The sequence below is a fragment of the Spermophilus citellus genome (assembly GCF_964194105.1).
Source record: "Spermophilus citellus genome assembly, chromosome: 12".
NCBI lineage: Eukaryota > Metazoa > Chordata > Mammalia > Rodentia > Sciuridae > Spermophilus > Spermophilus citellus.
This window is the reverse complement of record NC_138198.1, coordinates 32,720,890-32,739,796: the sequence shown is the minus strand read 5'-3', so window position 1 is coordinate 32,739,796 and position 18,907 is coordinate 32,720,890. Positions and strand designations below refer to the sequence as shown.

At 46.3% G+C, this 18,907-nt stretch overlaps 1 protein-coding gene across 1 annotated transcript in view; it reads right to left on the bottom strand.

Annotated features, from left to right (window-relative positions):
* The window catches only part of LOC308631406 (E3 ubiquitin-protein ligase RNF213-like), a gene marked incomplete at both ends in the record, with an annotated part of 277,493 nt that overhangs the window by 226,100 nt on the left and 32,486 nt on the right, over positions 1-18,907 (bottom strand). The window contains 12 exon segments of the mRNA XM_081262610.1: positions 227-813; positions 3,376-3,525; positions 3,704-3,877; positions 5,346-5,517; positions 9,536-9,658; positions 10,276-10,365; positions 13,610-13,771; positions 15,858-15,976; positions 15,979-16,007; positions 17,339-17,394; positions 18,033-18,203; positions 18,207-18,249. Of these exon segments, the coding sequence (XP_081118736.1) occupies positions 227-813; positions 3,376-3,525; positions 3,704-3,877; positions 5,346-5,517; positions 9,536-9,658; positions 10,276-10,365; positions 13,610-13,771; positions 15,858-15,976; positions 15,979-16,007; positions 17,339-17,394; positions 18,033-18,203; positions 18,207-18,249 (1,876 nt within the window).

Sequence of the window (18,907 nt, the reverse complement as noted above, 5' to 3'; positions counted from 1 at the left end):
GAATTTTTGGTTTTTATATCAATCCAAGAAAATTTACCAGCTAAGGAACAGTCACACTATCTCAAGCAAAGGTAAAAACCCAGGACTTAGAACATTCCAGACTCAGTGCAGCCCAGACGAGAGCCCTTGAAGGGTGCTAACACACTGACCTTCCCAGAAACCCTGGGGCTTCCAAGGAGTCTGAGATAGGCCTCCACCTCCCAGGAGTCCCCAGCAAATAACTTACAAATTTTATTAAAGTGTAAATAACACTGAAGTCACCGGTCAATCCAAAATTGTTTTTGACTTGCAAGATGACCTTTGCCAAATTGGTTGCCTGGTGCAGGCTATGATACTCCTTGATCTGCTCAACACGCGGCGAGATCCAGTCCCTCTGGGCCTGGGGGTCTACTTCACACATGATCTGGAGGTCTAAAGTCAGGTCATTGTATTTATCTACAAAGTCCTTGAAGATGACATTGATTTCTCCAAAGGTGACCTCTCCTGACTTCAGATCCTGATACAGTTTCATGAACCTCTGATAACAAGGTGAGTACAAGTACTCATAGGCCTCTATAAGTGCAAGGGTTTGCCTTTCAGATTCTCCTTGGGGATCACTCAATGACTTTGCAGCTTTTTCCCAGAAGATCTGGAAGATGTGGCTGTCCATCAGCAAGTGTATCCTTGCAGCCATTTCCTGGACCTCACGGTCCAGGTTGCAGTGTGTCATCTGCTTGCCAGCTGAGGATGTTGGCTGGCTCACCCTCATGGCTTCATTCAGTCTTTTGAGGTTCAGGTCTTCTGAGTGCCTTGCTTCAACCTCTCCAAAATCCACTTGGGAAACCATAAGGAAACATGGAAGTTAAACTGCTAGTCATCGTAGCATTTTATTTTACTTTCTTAGAATTTCTAATCATTTCTTTAAGAAAACATAAGTGAAGACCATTGCTGGGATTTTTGTTTCAATAAGAATTCATCCCTCGTCCCCTCAATCTTGCCTTGGGCTTGCTCATCAGTTTTAATAATTTAAAATAGACTATGAGCTCTTATGTGAAGAGGACAATTGGAAACACACATCTATCCCCCTTCTCCCAAATCCTACTCCAGTGGCAGATTAGAAATTGCTTTTGAAAGATCAGAACCAGCAGGAACAAGGAGAGTAGACAGGAGTCCAATAGCAACACAAGCTGGGAAGTGGAAAGATGGCCACACCAGTGGCAAATGACACTCCTAGGACCTAAGAATACAGAACCTGGGGCCAACAGCAGATATGAGCTCAGCCAGGCCTAGCACCCAAGGACACTAACTGCTAGGGTCACCCTAGACTGGGAGAGGTAGAGAGGGAACTGGAATTGGGTTCAAAGTCTGTTTAAGAAGCAGTTGGTGAGAGTCCACCTCCACCATGGAGGCAGATGGGGGCTGCTCCCTACCTGGCAAGGGGCAGGAAGGACCACCTGCAGGGCTCTCTGGCCTGGAGGCTACTTCTAAACACACACCTGTCTTGGGCAGCTTCAGAGGACAGGGAGTATTCAATCTAAGGACCAAGAGAACGACATAACCACCAAGGCAGGAAAGTAGAAGTAAAGCAGACTCCTCCTCCATCTCTCCCTCTTGGCTCCAGAAACCTGGCGGCAGGAAGGGGCTGCAAATATGACCAGCCCTCAAGAGAAGCCCTCAAGGACCAGGTCAATTTAGGGGCAGCCACAGAACCCCAAGGGCCTTGGCCCAGAAGCACTCAACCTATCAATCCATTTGTGGGGACTGCCTTCATAGACATAGACAAACAAAAATCTCTAACTAGAATAGGAAAAGCTTTAAAGCGGGAAATAGATACCAAAAACCTCAACAGGGCTGCTATAGCTAAGTGGCAGAGTGGTTACACAGAAGCCTAGGTTTAGACTGGGATTTTAGCTCACCAGTGAGTGCTTGCTGAGCATGTGAGACACTGGGTTTGATCCTCAGCACCATGTAAAAAAAGAAAAGGAAAGGTTTCGTTCCATCCCAAGCATTAAAAAAAGAAAAGAAAGAAAGAAAAACAAGCTAACAGAAAAAAGCAACTTGGATGAAACTGGAAACTATACAAGGAAAAGAAAAAGAAAACCTTTAAAAATACCAATAATCTCTTAAATAAAACATACTGTAATCATGAACCATGAGAACAGCATAGCATATAAATGGATCTTTCAAGGAAAAAGGGATTGGCTTTAAATTCAGTATACATGGGAGCTGACATGAAAAGTTCAATGCCCAGGCTGCAGGAGGAGTTTAGGAGGCTAAAGAAGTGAAGCCAAACAGGAGAGATGTCATGGGAGTCAGGCAACCATGCCAGGAGGCCCAGCAGCTGCTGATGTGCACCCTGCAAAAGGGAAAGTGCAATGAACCAATTCAGGAGAACGCCCTGGAGCTCCAAGACTAATCTCCAGCTGAGACCTGCCAGTGCCCCAGCCTAGAGATGGAAAAGAGACCCAAGGCCAGGCACAGATTAATGTTAACCTCAGAACACCAGGGCCACACAGCTCTCAAGAGCATCCAGAGAAGGACAACAAGCTCCATACAGAGAATCAGTAGTGAGGCTGCATCTGACATCCCATCACAGCACTCAGGCAGCACTCTGAAGGAAACTCTGCCCCTGGCCCAGTGATCAACCTACAGCAGGGGCACAGTTCTGTATATGGCCTCCTGTGTCCCCATCCCAGCAAGTAGCATATGCCATTCTCTGTCAAACAGGAGTCAAGCACAGGCCAGGGATGCGGAACTTGCCCTACCAGCCCAGAGGCCAAGGCGACCCTGGGAGACAAGGGGAGATTGAGGGCCACCTCCCCACCAGGGAAAATAAGGCCTCCATCCTGGAAGACCCTTCAGAGACATCCACTCAAACAGCTGGTACAGTTTAGGGTTCAATTAGAAATAAACAATGAAAAAGGGGAAAAGGAAATACCAAGGCAAGAAATGAAATTCCACCAGCTACAGAAACTTTGTGCCAGAACCGTGGAGTGGCTGTGGTCCACCACACAACTTGCCTATGAGTCCTGTGTTCATGCCATGGCGAAGGCCTGACCCAGAAGAAGGTGCCAATAACTCAGGATACCACTGGGAGTGACAGAGCAGCAAGCAGCCTCATGTGAAGGGCACAGACTGAAGAAAGATCTACACCTCCCCTCCTTGGGAAGCCAGCATAGGACACTGACACTGGGTAATCGGGGACATTGACGGGTGTGGAGGAACACAAACAAGAGTGTAGAAGGGGAAGCTGCTTCCCTGGCAAACACATTGAAAACTGGGCTAAGAATGTTTTTTAAAAGCTTCTTCCTGAAAAATAAGGTCCCACTATTTGCAGCCCGCTTCCATCCCCATGACAGCCCTCAAGGGTTCCCAGCACAACTGCGGGAGCAGTACCTTGGATGAGATGCTTCACCTTCCCACACAGCCTCAGGAGGCTGTCCACCTGTCTCTTCTCTCTCTTCAGAAACATGACTTCGCCCATCCTCCAGTCCAGTGTCTCTTCCATGTCACATTTTTTCTCTTGGAATGAAGAACTTTCTGTCTCTGAAAATGATGACAAAGTCAGTAAAAGGAAAACAAATTTTACGGCATCCCTTTCTCTCCCTGGGAGTGCCCCACAATCACCACCAGAAGGACAAGGAGGCCCCCACTTGATGGTATGGTTAAGGACAACCAGCACACATATGAACATGGGCTTCCTACCAGCCTGGCCTCAGCTCACCTAACTGCCACAGGTCCAGAAACTGACTTTTGTGCTTCAGGATCAGATCCAACCGTCTGACCAATATGGACCCATCCAGGATGTCACTAGCAACCTTCATGAAGACAGAACTGGCAGCAGCCATCAACCTCTTGGCATCCTCTGTGATGTAGGCTAACAGCTTCTCATCCGTCCCTAATCAGGTAAGGAGAGCGGTGAGCCCCTGCCCCTCCCACCTCTTTGCAGCTAGAACCTCACACCAGCCCCATGCCCACACAGTGCCGGCAGCAGTCAGTGATGTTTCCAGATGTGTTGACGCCTCACTCAGCTGTGAGTTCAGATATCACCCTAGTGCATCTCCTGACTGAGAGGAGGAGACCCTCCCAATGGCCAAAGTCAGCCAGGAGAACCACAGTGCTCAGGGTTGATGGCCCGAGCCCATGTTACAGTGAACATATTTCTTGGACTAAACATCATGTCCTTTGAAATTCAACTGTCTTAAGAATCCCTGCAGTAGAACAAAAATAAACTGCAACAGGACAAGCTCACATCAGAGGCCATTCCATGGGTGCAGGGAAGCATCTGCACAGCACCCAGGAAGGAGACAGATCCATGCTTCAGCTTCATGCTCTGCCTATACTGTCTGCAGATCAAAACCTGGAATACGAGCTTTTGGAGCAACTAGAGGGCAACATTTTAAAACACGACTAGTTTAACTGCCAGACTATTTACCTCACATTAATATGAGACTCATACAATATTATGAGAAAACCGAGTTTATCTTTACCATTAAAAACAAAGATAGCAAGGGGATGGGGTGCAGCTTGGTGGTAGTGTGCTACGCTAGCAGGCACGAGGCCCTGGCGCATCCCCCCACACACAGAGTGCAGCTGAGATGACTTTCAATGGGAGAATGGACCAACCCAGGCACATCCAGACAAGGGGACTTTACTCAGTGATAAAAGGAACAGAGCCATGAAGCCAGGAAAAGACAAGGAGGAGCCTTAAATGCATGATGCTGAGTATGCAGAGTGTAACACAGTGTACTCTTACCCAGCAGGCTGCTGTGGCCCGTGCACACAGCAGCCACCTTCAGGACCACACACTACTCCTGCCTATGTCCTGGTGTAGAAAGGAGCAGCTGGTTTGGCTCAGATAATCATCTGCCCTGGGTTTTTATTGCCATATCCAGGATCTGAATCTAGCAATTTACACATAAACCTGCACCATCATTTCCAGGGCAATGCACAACACTGAAGTGATAGCTGAAGAGTCACTTCATGTTTTGTTAGTTAGCAATATTGGGAATCAAAATATGAGCTTCACAGGGAGGCAAGCTAGGCTTGAACTTGATTTCTAATCATTTGTTACCTTGGAGATAGTAAGTCTCCAATACCCTGGGTAACCAACGTGCCCTGAGCACTTCCATTCTCTCATCTGGAAATCAAGGGGCTTGGGGACTTTCAGAGGGGCTGCTTCAAGTGTATCCCCCCAGGAGCACATGTCCAGCAGGCATTCAGCAGACGGTGTTAGATGTTCTTAATTACACGAGATGCCTAGCACCTGCCTGGGCACCTCTGCTCATCCTGCCTTTACCAAACCTCAGCTTGCCCTGTTCTGCTGCCTGAGGAAGGAAAGCAACCCCAACCAGCTCTATACGCACTGTACAACTTGAAGAGCTGTTTCACATCTGGCCCCGTGAGCAGGTGTTCAAGAATCTCATCCAGGCCTTCTCTGTTGTTCCTGGGCCAAGACTTGGTGAGCACAGCAGACACAAGGCTGCCAAATTTCTGCAAATCATGACAAGAGACTCCCTCCAGGACACTGGTCTGAGACTAAAAGAAAATTAATTGAAAAGAGAGGACTTTAGAAGATTTTACTGATTTGTTTTTTAATGACACAAGTTAGCACCCAAGAGCATTTCAGAAATCTACTGAAGCTAGTTTTATAGTGCCTCAAAAAAAAAAAAAAAAAAAAAAAAAAACAGAAGAGAGGCTTAGGATATGCCCTGGTAAAGGGGGAGCTTAGCCTATCAGGGGATCTGGATTTCATCCCAAGTACTGCAAAAGAAAAGGAAGAAAAAACACAAAATGCTTAATATTTCCTAGAGTGATTCCATTTCCTTGTGGCCTGGCTTCTTAGGTGAGGTGCCAGAGATTTGAAGATGCATGCACACCCATGAACACATCCCCACAACCCCAAGTCATACGCCATCTCAGCTCACTGCCAACATCTGCATTTCTCTTAGAGTAGCCTGTCATTAAAAATATCGAAAAAAAAGATGAGGAAAACTTTACTATATCATGTATTTTATGTCCTGAGTTGGTGATTCTCATAAAGACTACCCTCAAGCACCAAAGACACTCCATTCTCCTTCTGATGCTTCACCAAGAAACAATATTTTTTTCACACTTTTGCAAAAAAAATGTTCAGTAGTCAATAAAAAACACAGGGTAAACTAACAACAGATACTTTTTTTGACATGAAAGGACAAAAAAAAAAAACATTAAGTAGCCACACATAAAAAGTCATGAAGCAGATTTATCCCAGGGATAAAAGGATGTTTTAAAATCAAAAATTAGTTAAGAAGCTGGGTGTGGTGGCACATGCCTATAATTCCAGCAACATGTGAGGCTGAGGCGGGAGGATTACAAGTTGGAGACCCGATTCAGCAACCTAGTGAGCTCTGTCTCAAAATGAAAAATAAAAAGGGCTGGGATGTGGCTAAATGATAAAGCACACATGAGTTTAATCCCCAGTAACACATACACACAAAAAATGTTAACACATTCTACCAGTAGAAAAAAAATAATAGCCATTTTAATAGATACAGAATAAGTATCAGGCAAAACTCCAAGAACAAGACAGGATGGCTAATTTCATCACTTTCACAGTCCTAGAGTTGCTACCCAGGGCAATTAGGTGGGAAAATGAAAAAAAAAAAAAAAGTGTTGCGATTGGAAAGGAAGTACTATCCTCATAGGAAGATAATACAGTGATCTATATAGAAAAACTCAAAGAAGATGCACTCTCCCATGTATGCCCCACTAGAGTCAACAAACAAGCCTGAGAAGCTGCAGGACACAGAGATGAGGTACAGCCCTATTTCCAAATGCTAGTAATGAACAATCCAAAAACAGAATTGAGAAAATAATTTGTTACAATAGCAAAGGAATAAAGCACTTAGGAGTAAATTTCACAAAAGAAATGCAAACTTTAATTTAAAAATTGCAAACCATTGTTGAAAGAAATTAAAGACCAAAATAAATGGGAAGGCATTCAAGGTTCAGAGACCATGAGATGTGACATTGTTAAGAGGTCAACACTCCCCAAACTAACCTACAGATTCAAAGCCATCCCTGTCAGAATCCTAGCTGCCTTCCTTGTAGAAATTGACAAACTGATTCTAAAATACATATGGAATCCCAAGGGATCCAGAAGAGCAAGCAATGCCAAAAGAGGACAACAAATCAGGAGAACTCATGCTTCTTGATTTTATGACCTACTGGAAAGAAATGGCAGTGGAGACACGGATTGATGTGAGGTGAACCCTCACAACTTCGTCAACAGATTTTTTGACAAGAGTGCCAAGATCACTCAAGGGGTGAAGTACAGTGCCTTCCTCAAATGGCCTGGAACAGGTGGATCTCCACATGCAAGAGAATGTACCTGGACTCCTACCTCCTACCATGGAGAAGAGGGGACCAATGTTAAGAGCTAACACTCTAGAGCTTTCAGAAGAGGTCTCTCCCTGATAGAGCACTTACTTAACATATGGACCTAGGTTTAACACCCAGTGCCAAAAACAAAACAAAACAAAAACCTTTTAGAGGAAGATATAGGTAAAACTTCATGACCCAGGATTAGTATAATATTCTTTGATGTCAAAAGTATTAGCAACAAAGAAAAAAATAGACACATTGAATTTCACCAAAAGTAAAAACCTTACCAGGAGTTGGGGGGGGAGCACATCCATAATCCCAGCTACTCAGGAAGCTGAGGTAGGAAGATTGCGAGTTTGAGGTCAACCTGGACAACTTTGTGAGACTGTGTCTCAAAATAAAAAACAAAAAGGGTTAGGGATATAGTTCAGTGGTAGAGCACCCCTAGTTTCAAACCCTAGTACCACAAAAGGAGAGAGAGGAAAAAAAAATAAAATCTCTGTGCTTCTAAAGAAATCACCAATAGTGAAAAAAATCCAGAGAACTGGTAGATCACATATCTGACCAGAGATTTGCACCTGATTATCCAGAGAACTCTCATAAGCCACAATCAAGGAAGGACATAGAGCCCAAATGAACAAAATGGGCCAAAATCTAAACAGGCATTTGTCCAAAGACATAGAAAGCAGAAATAACCAAAAAACATAGGAAAAAGTTCCCAAGGTCATAGCCATCAGAGTCACCTGAGAATCTATCCCATACCTAAGACTGTTCAGTCACAAGACTGAGAACACAGTCTGTAGGGGTGTGAAGTCAGGACCCTCCTAAGCTGGCAGCAATGTGGAAATGGTCCAGCCACTGTGGGAATGGGCCAGACAGTCCTTCAAATCACACAGGTACCAGGTGATCCAACCACTCCACCATAGGCGTAGAGAGTTTGAACAGCACATCCACACAAACCCATGTGTGGAGGATCACAGCAGAAGACTGGTAACAGCCATCAGTCAGGGAGAGCCCAGATGTCCACAAGAGGACAAGTGGAACATAAAAGCACACTGCATCCATATGATAAGCAACTTATATCCATGAAAAGGGACAAAGTACTAACAGGTGCTCCAGCATGGATGGCCTTGAACACACACTCAAAAGAAGCCTAGCCCCCAAGGCCACAGGTTGTGTGATTTCATTTCTGAGACACCTGAGTAGTCTGTGGAGGAGGAAGGGGGATTAGGTGCTGCTGGAGAAGGGCCTGGGGCCAGCATGGTGGAGGGCAGACACAACAGCTGAAGGGCTGGGTTTTCTTTCTGAGCTGATAAGAATGTTGCCAGGTAGACTGTGCTGGTGGCACCCACACCCGCAAACACATCACACCACCCAAGTGTGGCTTCCAAGGGTGAGTGACAGGACATGTGGCTACCATGTTACTAAATCACTGAGCAAAGAACAAATGAAAGTTTTAGAATTAGTTATGCAAAAAGATGAGAGCCTGTTTCCCTGGAATAAGGGACCTCTAATTCTCAGGAATCTACTGGTCAGTAATGAAGCTGAGGTCTGTACAGAGTGTGAACTGTTCACTAGGAAATAGAGCAGGACCCTAGGAGCCTCAGGGGTACTGTATGGGGACTACTCTTGACATGCCCTGGGGCAGAACATCTTCCCACTTTACAGAAAAAAAGCTTAGTGAACCAATAGAATCTTTTCCCCCTTTTGTTGCAGTGTTGGGAATGGAACCCAGGGCTCTGCCCCTGCCAGGCAAGTGCTTTACCCCAACAAGGATGGAGTCTATTGAACTTCATAAGCCTCCCTAGATGTCTTGTCAACATTTGGAATCTTTTCCTGCATATCTACTGGGCAATATTGAACAGGTCATAAACAAACCAGTGGCAAGGATCACAATGGGTACCAGATCATCTGTACCAAGGCTTGTGAGCACCTCTGTGGTTTTGCACAGGGTGTGTGGCCGCCTCTGCAGCAGGAAGCCAAGTTGCATCTCAAGTTGCATCTCTCTACCCATCTCAGTGGGTAGAAAGCACTGGATCACAGCATGAGGTCCAAGCCAGGGAGGGCGCAACCAAGGACCCAATCCTGGTCAGCACAGGCCTTGGAACTGGCAGGCACTTAAGGTCTGGAGCTGACCATTTCAACAAGCAGCTATGAATCCAAGCATGTTTCTCAAGAAGAGATTGGTCACCTGGCAGGCAGAGCTCACAGCTTCGATGATACACTTCTCAAAGCTCCTGGTTACACTGTCCTTGAGGCCAGCAGCATCCCAGTGAGGGCTGCAGAAGACAGATATCTGGGAGAGAGGCCTCTCCTGCAAACACCAAGGTGGGTAGGGTGTGAGTGGTTATTCTGACTCCCTTCCTCCCTGCTCTACATTAAGCATGTCCTCCCTGCCTGTCACCAGAGGAGCAAAGATGAAACCAAGTTAGTCTCTTCTCATGCTGCAAAAAAGCATCCAGAATAGCAGCTTGCAAAAACATGCAAATTTTGAAAAAATGAGCCATTTTTTCTTGCTTCTGTCTTCCTAAAATATCCATTTGACCAGGTCCATATAAAACACTCAGGGAGAAACCAATTTTCCTGGGTCACAGGCCTTCATTCAAAATGAAGGGCATTTTTTGTGTTTTCTCCATGTCACTGTGTTTAATAAGGCTCCTGCCATCACCAGGTCCCTTGGAGCACCTCTACATGGAGGGCTTGAGGACACATATGTCTAGGGCCCCAGTAACAGAACAATCCCATTCCCCAGCTCTTCTCAGGAATGTGACATTCTGTGGCCAAAGTGCAAAGTCCTGGTCAGAAAAAGAAATACAAAGCTGGGGTGGATCCCAGGGCCTGCACATGCTGTGCACTGCTCATAGCCTTGGGTGCTGCCAGTGATCTGGGCTTATCCATCACCATGTTGATGGTGTCCTCCATGTCTGGTACCTGCTTGAGCCTCCCTTCCATGTCCCCCAGCAGTGACTCCTTCCAGCCACATTCCATAGGAATGTTTATTTCCACCAGCTGCCGCCAGACCTGCAAAATCCATGTGTTAAGTGACACCCACAGGGACAAGTAAATACCACAGGGACATCCTACAGATAAGACAGCAACAGCTCGGAATGGGGGCACTTGTGGTCCCAGCTGCTCAGGAGGCCAAGGCAGGAGGATCACGAGTTCAAATCCAGCCTCAGCAACTTAGTGAGGCCATAAGCAATTCAGCAAGACCCTGTCTTTAAATAAAAAAATAAATAATAAAAGGGTTGGGGATGTGGCTCAGTGGTTGAATGCTCCTGGGTTAATTCCCAGTACAGAAGAAGAAGAAGAAGGAGGAAGGAGGAGGAGGAAGGAGGAGGAGGAAGGAGGAGGAGGAAGGAGGAGGAGGAAGGAGGAGGAGGAAGGAGGAGGAGGAAGGAGGAGGAGGAAGGAGGAGGAGGAAGGAGGAGGAGGAAGGAGGAGGAGGAAGGAGGAGGAGGAAGGAGGAGGAGGAAGGAGGAGGAGGAAGGAGGAGGAGGAAGGAGGAGGAAGGAGGAGGAAGGAGGAGGAAGGAGGAGGAAGGAGGAGGAAGAAGAAGAAGAAGAAGAAGAAGAAGGAGGAGGAGGAGGAGGAGGAGGAGGAGGAGGAGGAGGAGGAGGAGGAGGATGATGATGATGATTTTGCTAAAGCACTTGAAGGCAGCATCCTAACAAGTCTTCAAGCCCAAGTAGGCATCTGTCCACACACCATGTCTGCTCAGGACAGGCAATGTTAGGAGGACAGGAGCCTGGATTAGCTGCCTCCATATGTCCACCTGAAATCTGGATCCAGGGTCCACCTTGGGACACACAATGCATTTACTGGTCAAGTCTCTTTCCTAGAGAAGTTCCCTGACCTTATCTTTTCTGATGCTGACAATTTTGAAAAGTTTAGATCATTTCTCTTGAGCCAGTTGACTCACAGTTTTCCCATGATTACAGTAGGTTTTGTTGGGACACTGCTAAGCCAAGCCACGTAAAAATGTACTCAGTGTAGGTCAGGTATGGCCAAACATCTGCACTTGCCACAACTGCCCAGCCAAACTGACCAAGTGGGCCATGAAACCTGTTGGTGCCACCAGGGCTGACAGAGAGGTCGGTCCTTGGTTAAGGCTTGTCTGCCAGATTTCTTCACTGTGAAAATCATCTTTCCTCCTCCATAAAGGCTTCTGCAGTGGGACACTGGAAATCCTGTGCCCTCCTGGCAACTCCACTGATCTCAGGATTCCTGGGTGATACCTGCCTGCATCAGCTACTATACCTTGGTTACAGAGTGACAGTTTTCTATTGCAATTATTTCTCCTACATTTCCTAGCTCCATTCTTCAAAAGAAAAATAAAGAAGTGCTTTCTTTCTCTTTTTCTTCTATGTTTATCAATGAATTTTAATCCTTTCCTATCATTTTGCCTTTTGATAAACAAATTGTACCAGATTTAGCTAACATGAGCAGTTTACTTTAAAAATACAAAATAATTTTAGACTTACAAAAATGCTGCAAAATAGTCCAGATAATTTTTATGCTCTCTTGTCCCTGTTTCTGCCATCATAAAGATGACTACCACTCAGTTGTCAAAAGTGAAAAGCTAGAAATGGCAGACCACCATGGCCACCACAGACTTCACATGGAATCCTCTTGGCCATCTGAGGAGGTGTCTGAATCACCACATGCGTTTAACTGCATCCCTATGATGGGCCTGCAGCCTCAGCATTTCCTGACGTTCCAGCACAAGGAGCTCCTGGCCCACTATGCATCTCGCGCTGACCCATGGAGGTGGTTCTTCTTCCAGGAACAGCATTGTATGGTGGTAATGGGAGTTAGAAGACATGATTGGGCCATGTGGGGTGGAATATGCTTGTATCCCCACCTACACAGGAAGCTGAGGCAGAAGGGTCCCAAGATCCAGGCCATCCTGGACAATTTAGCAAGACCCTGACTTAAAATAAAAAGTAAAAAGGGCTGGGGATGGACTCAGTGGTAAAGTGCTCCTGGGTCAATCCCCAGTACAAAAAAAGGGGGGGGGGACATTATGGGATGTGGGTGTGCTCGGATCCCAGGGCATCATTATTTCTGTAGGTACTCATGGTCCCAGGATGCCTTTGCCTCAGGTCTCTTGATGGACAGAGCTGGCAACTATCTAAATCATGAGTTCCTGCTGCTATCTCTAGCTCCTTCCATACCACAGAGCTCTTCTCCCCCTTACTCCATATCTCCCTTCTCCTGGTGAGAAAGAGCTCTGACTTCCAATAATACCACCAGCATGTTCATCTCTCCAGACCTTGGTTAATTTACTTGAAAAACAGCAATAACAGCAGCAACCACCTCAGAGTAGATGTTTAATAAATTTCATGTTTTTATCATTACTACTGCACTTAGAAACATTCTTTCTTGTCAGTGGCTACCCATCACTCATGCTTAACACCTGGAGATTATACCACTTAGAATCCTGGAATAATATTTAATAATCCAATTGTGTTTTCCTGGGATTTCAGTCTGTTGGTATCAAACTTCAGAAAGCAGTTTGGGGAGGATTTTTTTTTGTCTTTGATTGAAATGAACAACCCTCTGGCCCTGTAGCCACCCTTGTCCATACAGGTGGGGTATCCCTGCCTCACATCACAATGAGTCTTGCCACCAACTCTGTGTGAAGACCACAAGTTTCCAGAGTCTCCCTGGAAGACTGTGGCTCAAGGGGGACAACCTTCCACTTCAAGGACAGGGAAAAGGCAACCAGTCTGGAGAGCAAGCCTGGGGTGGGCAGGACCTCCCACTCTACCTCCTCCCCCTGTAGCCCTCTAGGGACTCAGGCTCCTGGATCCCACCATCTCTCAGCTGTCTTCTCCAGCACTGGGGTGACTATTGTGGAATTCTCTCCATGTCCTAGGTTTTGGAGGAGGAGTCCACTCTGTCAAATGGCTTCACTCAGCTGCCAGCTTAAGACGCTTCCTGTCATATTGACCTTCTGTTTCCAGTACCACACAGCTGGCTTACAGCCTCAGACCTGAAGCAGAGCCTGATGGTCCTCCTGGCAACTCTGCCTCAGTCTGACTGTGCCCCATCATGCTTTACCACAGAGCCAATGACTCCCTACTAGGCAAACAGCAATGTCCCTTCCTCACAGAAGATACCAGGGCCTGAGGCAAGGTTCAGGATGAGCCCAGGACTCCAGGCCAAGGCATTGTTGGTCCAGTGCATGGTGACAGGACACAGCTGTGTGACTCCCCACTCTGGTGCCTGCAAAGGCTCTGCAGTCTCAGGCAAAGCTCACCTGGATCTCCTCGGGGTACGTGAACAGGACAGTTGAACCCTTCTGGAGCATGCTTTTTGCTAACATTTTTCGCAGCCAGGATCTCGTGGTGGCCAGGACACCCTGGAAGATGTCTTCCAGTGAGCCCTTTCTGGCTACAGCTCCGTGATCCTCTGCCACGTCCTGTGGGCACATGAAAGAAGGTTTACCAACTCTGCTCTGCTGCTCCCCACACCTGAGCCACCTGCTAGCTCCTTGCTTGTTAGAAGCCCACCTAACACAAACACTATCATTTATCCAGAACCCTGGACTCCCCTGAAAGGGGCAACATGGGAGAGGAGAGGAGAAGGCATGTGGGTTACAGGTCCCAAGCAGACTCTACCTCACCAAGAGCCTCCACCACCGGGGGGCATACACAAGAGCCCTGTGCTTTCTCCAGATTGGGTGAGAAGAACTCACCTGGGAGCAGAAAGCTTCCATAGAACCCTGAACCAGTAGGTCATGCAAACTCCCAGCCCTTATTCCTTGGGGATATGAAGCAGCCAGTCTCCTGGCCTGGAGGCCAAACCAGTTCTCTCCTCATGAGTACACTGTGGGGACAGCCACTGTCTCTCTCTTCCCAACTTCCTCCACCACACCCACAGAACCACTCCCTTTCAGGGGCTCAAGGCCTCTGGTGATCCAACCCTCCATCAGCCCCTCTCTCTTCGCACTCCAGAGGTGCCAGGGAGCACATATAACTACAGCATCAGGCCCCACTTTAGAAAGGCCTTTCCCAAGCCCCAGAGGGCTGCACAGTGTGTGCTCTTACAGAATCCTAGAAAACCTGGGTCTGCCACCTCTTACCTTCCAGGACAATCCGAATGCCTCATCAGGACATGTATGTCCCTTGTACTGGGCCTCAGGCATTCCACTAACTCCAAGAATGGCCCCTGCCACATATTGACTCATCTAGGTGTCATCCAGGATTGAACAGAGGTAGTCAATAAATGAACTGGAGGGATAACCCTGAGGCTGAATAAGCAGCAGGGCCCTGAACTGTGCTCTGACCCTCACAGCAGCCACCCAGCTGACCACCTGAAAGGAGGCTCCCACATGCCCAGGCATGTTTTTGCTTTTGTCAATTTAAGCATGGCAAAATTTTGTTTTTGCAGCACAGGCAGAGTATTTGTGACCACAGATCTGGGACCCCAACCAACAAGGAGGACACTTCCTTCTGCAGAAAAGTAAACCCTAAATAACTGACAAACTTTTGAAGCACCATTTATTGGGAGCTGGCACCAACCTGTGATGGATGAAATAGTACCACCTGGGAGAAAGCAGACACCTTATCAATTAAATTCATTCTTAGTACCTGTAATCCTAGCAGCTCCCGAGTTCAAAGGAATCCAAGTTCAAAGCCAGCCTCACAAACTTAGCAAGGCCCTAAGCAACTCAGCAAGACCCTGATTCTAAATAAAATAGAAAAGAAGGCTGGGGATGTGGCTCAGTGGTTAAGCATCGCTGGGTTCAACCCTGGTACCAAAAAAAAAAAAGAAAAATTAGAGTGTGTCTGTGGTATTTTAAAGAAGAAAGGCTGAAAAGAATAAGGTAAAAATGTAGACTTGACCATCTCCATCCGTGACGTCACAGGTCTGATGTGATGTACAAAAAGGTTAAAAAAAAATGAGTCACCCAGAGATGCCACTCTCCATCACCCACAGCAGAGGCTCAGGACCCACAGTGGAGAAGCTGCACAGCAACTCAGAGCTCCTGATGCAGCAGCAGGGACGCTGCCCTGAGACACGGGTGAGAGAACAGAGTGTGAGGACCAGGGGCAGCCGAGCTCCAGTGGTAGGAATGAGAGTGAGGTTCCCTCTGGGTATGAGGGCGAGGATGACTGCAGGCTGAGGGACACAGGGGCCTGAGCAGGGCAGCAGAACATGGGCTCTGCTGCCATGGTGTGTCGCTACATGAAGGGAAGAGTCTGGTGGGGAAGACAAGGCACAGACGTAGTTTTGGAGAGGGAAACAGGCCCTAGTTTTCTGTAACAATAGAATCAAGAAAAAAGAAGGGGGTCATCTTGGTGAGGCCAGGGATGAAATGTGTAATCTGCTTCCACACAATGGAACCCAGGATGTAGGAGATGCCAAATGAATACCTGACAACTGACTATACCACTCTGTCTCATCCAGCCATCCCAGAACTCCCCAAGTTCCCTTCCAAATCAGGCTGCATGGAATCTCAGACCTGTCCTGGGCATGACATTTGGTCCATAAATCCCACTCACCTCCAGAGGTCTAAGTCCAATGACTCTGCAAATGATCTCAGCAGATAAGGAGGGGATCTCGTAAAACCTCAGGCGTTTGGTGATCCTGCAGACAGCTTCATGGAGCTTCAGGCACACAAATAGGACTCTAATGAGGTCTTCTCAAGAATCCTACCCACCAGGAGTCCAGAGAGATCATTGAAGTCATTGGGAGATGAGAAAACAATACCTATTATCAATTATCAGTCCCTTCCTTTTAAAAGACCTACAAGTATGCCTGTACTCCCAGCTTCTCAGGAGGCTGAGGCAGGAGGATGACCAAGTTCAAGGTCAGCCTCAGCCAATTAGCAAGACCTTATCTCAAAATAAGAAATAAAAAGGGCTGGGGGTATGGCTCAGTAATAGAGAGTCTGTGGGTTCAATCCCCAGTACTGCAAATAATTAATTACTTAAAATAAATGACCTACAAGTAAGGCATTTACTTGAACTCCTCCAGGCTATCATTACAATAGGTCTTAAAGCTGTGACTAAGATAAAAAGGGAACACAGTTCCTTTGTCTTAGCTCAGCAGTTGGAACTCTATCAAAAGCAAGCTAAAATATTTGCAAATAATTTCCCTTATTCAAAAAACCTCAAGGGATGAATATTTATAATCATTAAAATATGATATACACTTGGAGAAAATTTCAGAGAGACACGGGAGGGAGGGAGGGAGGGAGGGAGGGAAGGAGGATGATAGAAGAAGAGTATGCACTGCACACAGAATTTCTTCCATTTGGTGTGACTGGGTTTCGCATTTACTGATACGAGAAAGTCACAGGGGCTTGCCACACAGGGGAACCCTGTGCCATGACCCATGTTTAGACACACCAGGGGCTCAGGGGGGGGGAGCACCAGCAGTGCTGAGAGGCTCCAGGAACACCCAGGTCCCTGGTGCACATTCTTGTTCTGTGTTTCATGTGCTGTTCCTCCAGGTGGCAAACGTCACACACAGGTGTAGGAGTAAATGATTCTGCAAGGCCACCTTTGATTTTTGTTTTAAATTGGCCCAACTTACAAAAAAACTAAATGTTAAAAAAATGCAGGACACATACATTTGTACTATGACAATGATCATTTAAAAATAAGTGACTACACAAAGGCCAAAAGGTTGGATGGGAATGAAGCAAAATCTCAGCACCCAAGAGCTGTTATTTGCTTTTTTTTGTTTGTTTGTTTGTTTGGTACTGGGCACTGAACCCAGGCCTTGCACATGCTAGACAAGTGCTCAACCCCTGAACTACATTCACAGCCCTGTTGATTTCCTTTAAGAAAAAGAAGAGGAGGAGGAGGAAGAGGAGGAGGAGGAGGAGGAGGAGGAGGAAAAAAACCTGGATGCCTGGATTGGCAACTGCAGAGGACACTGGGGTACTTGCTCATGTACCACCCTCCCACTTTGACAGTAGGCAGCCCATACCATGTTGGAGCCCATGCAGAGGGGCTGTACCAGCTGTTCTACTTACACGTCCTGATAGATGTCCACAAGGTGCATCAGCATTTTGAAAACATTCTCAACATGCTAGGGCAGGAAAGAGAAAGGGAAATATGAAAGGTTCAATCAAGAAACAGCTGTCTGTGCCAAGAAGGGAGAAGGGCACAGAGACTCATCCTATTCTCCCTGCACACAAGCCTTCAAGGGCTCAAGGGCCAAACTTCATTTTCCACCAGTGAAATGTACACTGTAAATGTATGCCATTTTCTTTTTTCCTTTTTTTTTTTAGTCTTTTCTTTTTTGGAAGTGGGTATGGAACCCAGGGCTTTCCATCTGCAAGGCAAGTGTTTTGCCACTGAGCTACATCTCAGTGCTTATGTCATTTTCTTTACCCCAAAAAGAAAGACAGCAACCATAAAATGTGTGACATTCACAGTGCCTTCTAATACCCTATCTAACAAATGGCTACTATCCTCTACTATTTACTAAAAATTTTATATTTAGTAAATATATTTACTATACTATTTACTAAACAAGAATCGACTCTGGGAAGTTAAACTTTAACCCTAAGAAATAATGACTTCTTATTTCAACAATTCTCTTATTATTTCTCAGAACTTCCCCCAACCTTGCCTTCAGGACAGAAGACCCACAAGCACTCAATATTCAGCTTGCAATCTGCTTTTGCTTAGAAAGGACCTAACACCCCACTCCCAATCACAAACCTCTAAGTGTTGGCAGGAGATCTCTTGAAGCCCTTGCAGCCTGTAGTGAGTCCCTAGAAAACAGTCCAGGACCCGAGCAGGCATGAAACTCAAGAATTCATTGAAGCTTTCCATATAGGGAACCAGGCTTCCCAGAGGCAGCAAACTGAACCATGATCGAATGAGTATCTCTTACAGCAACTGTTTCCTGCTCTCCATGAAGTTAAGAAACTGGTTCCTGAATGAAGAAACCGGGACAGAGACCAGGGCAGCAGTGAGAGCACTGAACAGACTCAAGACAAGGAAAAGCAAGGCTGGGAAAGTCCAGAAAGCTCAGATTTTAAAGATGATATCAACACATTGTGGAACCAGACATACAGAGCGAATCAAATGAAAACTGAAAAAATAGCCAAGCATGTAGTACAATGTAATCCTAGCAACTCAGGAGGCTGATGCAGGAGGATCGCAAGTTCAAGGCCAGCCTCAGCAACTTGGTGAGGCCCTGTCTCAGAATAAAAAACAAAAAAGAGCTGAGGATGTGGCTCAGTGGTCAAGCACCCCTGGTTTCAATTCCTGGCACAAAAAAATAAATAAAAACAAAATAAATTTAAAAAATAATTTCAGTTTAGCTTTCATTTCAAAAGATTCCAAAAACAGAAAAGAGATGAGAACAATTGAGCTCACTGCCTTAATCCCTAAAGACGGTACCTGGCTCACAGTGAATGGGGAGGGCAAGGGGACAGGGCACTACACACATGGCAGTTATCAGTGTGTGGAAATGAGTGCAAAACTGTTATCATGTTTAAATCAGATTTAAATTTTAAGTTTTATGCTCCTCTCTTAAATTGGATTTAAAAAAAATTTTTGACATGTTGGGGAGGCAACCCAGGGCCTCA